This window comes from Pygoscelis adeliae, unplaced genomic scaffold (assembly GCF_000699105.1).
Source record: "Pygoscelis adeliae isolate BGI_AS28 unplaced genomic scaffold, ASM69910v1 Scaffold50, whole genome shotgun sequence".
NCBI classification, from domain to species: Eukaryota; Metazoa; Chordata; class Aves; order Sphenisciformes; family Spheniscidae; genus Pygoscelis; species Pygoscelis adeliae.
The window spans coordinates 242,198-249,035 of record NW_008823963.1 but is presented as its reverse complement, the minus strand read 5'-3'; the positions used below and the strand labels follow the sequence as shown (position 1 = coordinate 249,035).

The following is a 6,838-nucleotide window of genomic DNA, read 5'->3' as shown; positions in this document are numbered from 1 at the left end:
TCATTAAGCATCTATTAAAATGCTGATCTTGTTGCTTCTTCTCCTTTCAACGTTTAAGGACATTATTAATCAACCTACTGTAAATCCTGAAAACAAAGCGTAGTCCACTTCAAGAAGCTGCTCTCTATGTTTACAGGATTTTCATCCTACGGAGAGTCAATCAAGTCATCACAGAATGTACCACTTACAGAAATAACTGGTTAATAATTTTCTGAAGAAATCTGCAGCAAAACCATGCCAGAGACTAACAATTCAGCATGCACATTTGGAAAAAGGAGAAAGGATCTTAAGGTTTCTGGTTACTATTCTGTCAACTACAGTTTATGATGGAAATTAAACTCTGTCATGCTCTTCAGCTTTAGACAATGAGATACGTATTTAGAATAAATACACATATTCTAAATGACCACATATCAAGTGCTAAGGCAGCATGAGTACTTGTGAAATTCATCATGTCAACAAAGCTGCCACTGTTCTGTATTTCTAAGTTTTCCAGCCAAAGGCTGAAACGACAGATACTGCTCACCACCTACATTCTGTGGCTGCATTTTTAGAAGATGATTTCACTTAGTGCTCTTCTTATGAGCAGAAGGCGTCAGTCTAGTTTGTTCTTGGCTTCCACTGAAATAATAATAATATTATTTAAAAAGTTTGCTTTGGAAAAAAGCGTATCATCCAACCTGCTACTCCCCAGAAACAAAAGTGAAGAGAGAACACACAACCAATTTCTTATGCCAACCAGTGAATAATGAAGCTCTTTGCAATACAAATGCACACATTCTGGAAGCAGAAAAGCTTTCAAAAGTGTTTTTTTTTAAAAGATGCTTTGTCTTTCCTTTTAAGAGGCATAACTTAAAGAGGCATGCATACTGTTAAACGCCAACCCCTTTCTCTCACTTTTCAAGGTATGTACACATGGGCCTTCATTACACAGATTCTGCTTAAACAATATGCTTATCACTTCATACTAACTTGAAAGAACAGAGTTAATGACCTGAAGAATTTTCAAACCAGAGTAAATGACTGTGGCCTATTTTTTTAGGCCTACTCATAAACATGTGAGTAGTTCTGCAATGTGTATTTACAGCTATGTAAATACAAACATGTTTGCAGGATTGGACCACAGAGAGAACGTGTTAATTGATGAAACTAGATGTAGTAGCACAGGCAGGTCCTAATGCTGATGGAGCCACAGTGCGACGTGAATCTCGACAGCATTCAGCACCCTTTGACTCTGCCACAATGTAAAACAAATGGGAGAAATTAGAGCAGCGGTGAAAGGTTTTTCCAAACCGCGTCCTGTACTTATTCAATACAAGTTATTAGCACTGCATACATTTGTGATTCTAAAACCAGTAAGAGCCTTTTGGCGTCATTTCAACCTTTTGTCCTCAGCAGTCCAATTTCACAGATTCAAACACATTACATGTTCAATCTTGCAAAATCCACCGTAGATTAGAAATGTGTATTTTTTAATAAAAGCCAGTGGTGTAGCACAAGGCGTGAGACTTAAAAATATCAATATATTCAAACAAAAACATTTTGTGTACTAGGAAAAAAAGCTGGAATCGTATACACAAATTTATAGTACTTAGGGCTTTCCATTAACGAAACAAATTATTTTTCACACAAGAAACATTAATAGCTCTCAAGTAGGACAGTGCTCAAAGTCCCAAGGCAATTATATAATCAGTCATTTTTAGACAGGATATTATGTTACACAATATTGGAATTGAACAATGATAGTCTCTTGAGTAAGTCAGTATTTAGATACATATTATATGTATTTTTATACTGTCCTAGATAGCCTAGTGAACCATTAGGAAGTTTTGACACTAAGAGATTCTACTGGATCAAATAACACAAGTATTCTGTTAAATTCATTATTAAATCCTTAAATGGCCAACAGCAAACACTGCATTTCATTTTAACACTTGATTTCCACTGGATGAAGCCAATTACTAAAACCAGTTTTAACTAGCTATCTGTCTATGATCTGTTATCCGTCTGCTCCTTTCCAAAAGGAGTTTCTGCAGCACCATTAGGTGAGGCTCAGTGGTTATGGCTAAGAAAGGGACAGCTCACCTGAAGCATCAAGCCTGCAGTCCCCTGTGGCAGGGCTGACCACAGAAGAGTCCTTGACTACCAAAACCACGTACCATTCCCACTCTTCTAACTGACATTTAATTAGCTGCCAAGTAGCTTTAAATTTATTTTTACTCCCTTTTTTTTAAAATTTTCTTCTTCCCTATGAAGAAGGCTTGTGAGTAATACTTTGAAATTAGAGTGCTAAGCTAAGAATACTCTTATAGACATCACATCAATTTATCATTTTAGTATACATAAAGAGACAATATGGTAACTAGGTTGTGGAAAACAAAGGATGTTTACAGCGCTTCAACAAATGAACTAGCTTTCACGTGATCAAGAGAACAAGAAAATGTGAAATCGGTGTCGATTTATGATTGCAAAAATAAAATCCTACACATACACGGAATATAAGCATACTTTGACCGACCACAGAGCAGTTGCTTAAGACAGAATTAAATAATCAAGATGTGCTCATTCACTGAAGTCATCAATTTTACAAATAAGTGTTGCATGCATCTGTCCAGACTAAACGTAAATCAGCCACATGGCTATAAGCTTTAGCCAAGAAAAGAAGTTACTATGACTCTCTCCCCTCTCACTATTTCCTAATCTTGTTTCTAATCAGCTTGTATGAAGTTATTTCAGTTTCCATATGTAAGAGTTACGCCACCATTTATTCCTTAAAGGCTTCAAAAGGCAGGGAAGGAGGTAGAGACACTGAAGGAAGGAAAAAGAAATATTCTTCAGAAACAAGTTCTTAAACAGGACCAGTAAGTATTGACCACAGTCACAGTTTAAGCACTATTTAATGCTTGTTACCCCCATAAATCCCGCTTCCTTACCAGGGTGGGGCAAGAGAGACTAATGGATAGATGTCATCTATGTCTCGAAGAACACTGTCATGCTGCAGACAGATCTGCCACAGTCATCCTTGATCAAAGGAAAGCAAAACAATATTTTCCTCTATTAATTTGCTTTTTCACTGCAGCTGTTTTACAACTTATGAAACTATATAAAATTTGACTAAGCCCAAAAAAATCCTAAAGGAAGAGCAAGTTTTAAGAAGCACATAGCAGAAACTAGTTACAATCTAAATAAATATGAATGGCAATTTGAACATTTTACACCCATAAATGTGAACCAAAGAATTCGGAGAGAAGTGACAAAGTAAAAAGAAGAAAAATGCTCACAAAGTAAATCTGTGAAACACAACTTCCTATAAACACAATAAAGTCCAGATCATCATCCCTAGTTTGTATATGTTTGGATTAGTATACACTTGCTTGTAAAATAATGCAGAAAGATCATTCAGAGTCATCTCGGAGGAACTTTTGAACAGTATTTTTGTAAATACTTCTAGAACACAGTAATAGCAGCCATAGTCTCCTTAACTGTTGGCCTGAGGAACACCTTCCTCACCCATCCAAAGATATATAATTAGCTACATCCTGGCATACAGCTTTCAAGTCATTGACCTGAATAATGCTATAGTTCTCTTGTACTTGTGTCAATACAAGGAGAAGACAGATTACTGAAAGACAGATCAGACATCCTTTAATTTAATCTAGTTGTCCAACGAGACTAGACTGTGCTAATAAACATGTACATCAATCATCACATTAAAAGGAATTTGTAGCAAGAGGAAAGAGATGCCATCCTTGACTATGTGGGACTGCAAAAACATCGCCACTCCTACCTATTAGTGCAGGTTTATTGGGTAACAAACCTATTGGGGAGGAAGCAGCTTGCACATACACTTCACAACCTCAGTCAAATCGTCATCTCTGGAAACAGCTCTGTCCTGAGGTATCCTCTGGGATACCAGTCGAGTGAACTCCCAGTTCCGTATCTTGTATTATTTGTAATAATAAAACACGATCAGAATTAATAAAACACAAAAGACAACTTCACTTCAAAACACAATGATAACTTCTGCAGCTTATTCTGGATTTTACATATTTTATTGCAAGCGCGTGAAAAGTACCCATTTTGTCCAGAACTTGCAGTTTTATGCTTGCCTTCTTTTTAACATTTAAATGCACATCCAGGTCAATCTATCGGAATACTCAGAAGCAGATACCTTCCACGAAAATACTGCATGAAAGGATGCAGCAGATACAATCTTCTTTCTTTAGTCTCTGTTTTGCTTAAAGTGCTGATGAACCCTGATTTCCCATGGCTGGGTCTTCACGAGGATTTCAGTATCCTTTCCTTCCTCTGAATCTTGCCCTGGTATCCAACTGAAAATTGAAGTCGATGTATTAAAACCATACATTTTGCAAAAGAAATACTTTAGAGTGCTCGTGCTACCTCGGCACTCTGTGACATCAGAAGAAAGCACAGAATAAAGCAGAAGGCACTGTAAAGAAAATTAGTGATCTAGCTAACAAGTCATAGGGTTCTTCCAAGGAAACAGACATTTGTATCATCTCACACAAAATTAACATTATGTGATAAGCATCCTGTGCATTCTGAAATAAACAATGTTAACAACACAATGACAGGACAGCATAGTGGGATGGCAAGGAACACATGAAAACAAGGTAGTATAAATCTACTTAGATCTGTTCTTCCAAACTTAACTGACAAGCTGAAGGAGGAAAATTCAGATTGGGTTGAAGTGGGAGTCACTGCAAATGTCAGTGAGGACAAGGATAACTTAAATACAAGTGTTTGGAAAAAAAAAAATCAGTAAAAACGGAAATAATATTCAGCTTGTAAAATCTGCAAGTTTCTTCTTGGCAGTTACAAAAAAGCATTTAACTGAAGGCAAAAAATGGCAGTAAAGCTAAAATAACAGCTACAGTGCAGCACCCGCTGAAACTTGCAAACTAAATTGCAAGTTCTTTCCCAGTGCAGCAGAAAAACATACTTTGATCTTGGGAGAATTCTTCCGAATTTAGATAGTCAATCTTGAAGATGGCAGTTACAGACTGCAATTCAGCCATATCCAGGTATTAGACTGAGGACATACCTTTTACCTCCCTTAACTAACCCTCTTTCAGGATTCACAACCGCAGCAAAATTTGTAGAGCTAAACTGCAAGATGGCACAGCTTGTCCAATAACCAAGCAGCTTCCACTTTAAACCTTGTTCCTACTTTAATATCTGAAATGTACTGAAGTTTACTCCTCTGGTAAGAGATTTCTTTCCTTACAAAGAAAATGGCATCTAGGAAAAATCCCTAATGATTTTAGCATATTGTAAATTATATCTGCATTTAGTGTCTAACTTGTTTTTAAATACTCTTTAAGCCTCACCATTATACCAAATAAAAAATTTGGCAGAGCACAATTACTGAAATTTACAGAGTTAACAGGACAAGGAAAATGCCATTTTTCAGCCTTAGAATTTGGAGCAGTTAAATAGAATCATGTAAGAGCCAGGCCTCTTCCTGCATGAAACTTGGTTTCATCAGGCTCCCTTAACGATCTACGGACAGAAGTACAGGCCCATCAGCTGGAGAGACATATATTGCTACTGCAGCATCAGATAGTTATTTCAAGCACTAAATACACAGGATTTTTTCCTGTCCGCGGTAATAATCATTTGTCACTTCATGGATTAATACAGCTCATATCAGAGAGGTACAACAAGCTGCTATGACTTAAGCAAAAATACAGAATGGAAGAAAAATTTTAGGTAGAGTTTCAGCTGCATATTCTTCATTGTGTATCACATCGGCTAAAAGTAAAAGCAAGCCCTGCGCTACTCGTGCTTAGAAAATTTTAATACCATCTTGGCCACACCTTAACTATTTTTTAAGTGTTATGGAAACACAAGCAAGATGTTTCTAGACAAGGAACTCCTATCAAAATTGGGGAAACCGTGCCTAATTACATTTTTACAACTGGCTTCTCGCTACCATACTTGATAGCTCACTATATAAGAAAGCCAAAACTGTTCTTTATCACGAATTCAAGCCCTCCAAGAAAATTAACAAGTGCAAGAGCCTGCTACAACAGTGGAAATCTCTTTCAGTAGGACGTTCTTTTCACTTAAACGTTCTTTGTTCATAAACAAGAATTAGCTTGTCAATATCTTATCTTACAACTACCTGATCTACTAATATTGTTTAAACCAAAGCTTTACTGAAAGAAAAATTAAAATACCTACCTCATTTACATGTCACAAGTTAAGCCTAATTCAATTTAAATATGCTTTTTTCCATCTTGTTCACACTCTACAATTTTTTCTTCATGAGAATAGTGTACAACATCTATATTTTAAATAGAATTCAAAGGCAAGATATGTTCTGCTTAATGACACCAGTTTTACTGAATTAAAGCAGTTAAGTGGTTTTCTTCAGAAAGCAGGGAAAAGGACGGAAAGCAGCCGGGCCCCTAGCAGAAGAAAATACACTACAAACACTTACCATTGATCTTTTGCATGCAAAAAATGTCATTTGCAAACTCCTACAGTGTCCTTCCCTCAAACATTGCTTAGGGCTTTTGTTTTCCTGTTAGATGAAAAATAAAGGATTAAAGACTTAATGTATTTCTGCAGCTTGTCAAAGAGACATCAAAATACCTCAGACGAGGTTTACTCGGGATTTTGCTATGGTACAGTGATTTGCGCTTTCTTCTGAAGTTTTGATTTCTTAACCTGCTTAAAACACTAATTAAATAGGCTCGAAAGGGACGAAGCAACAGCTTCTCTCTCACAAGGGCTCCTTCACGCCAGCGGGAGGCCGCCGCTCCCCACCCAGAGCCGCACCCCGCGGCGTCTGGACGGCGCGACCCCCCGC

At 37.1% G+C, this 6,838-nt stretch overlaps 1 protein-coding gene across 1 annotated transcript; it reads right to left on the bottom strand.

Annotated features, from left to right (window-relative positions):
• Positions 1 to 4,018: 4,018 nt before the first annotated feature.
• Positions 4,019 to 6,553, bottom strand: LOC103916578 (cytochrome c oxidase assembly factor 5; the record flags this gene model as incomplete). The annotated part of the gene is made up of 2 exons (XM_009323589.1): positions 4,019 to 4,331; positions 6,467 to 6,553. Coding segments are annotated over 2 exons (129 nt in total), but the record flags the coding sequence as incomplete, so codon positions are not given.
• Between the last annotated feature and the right edge of the window lie 285 nt (positions 6,554 to 6,838).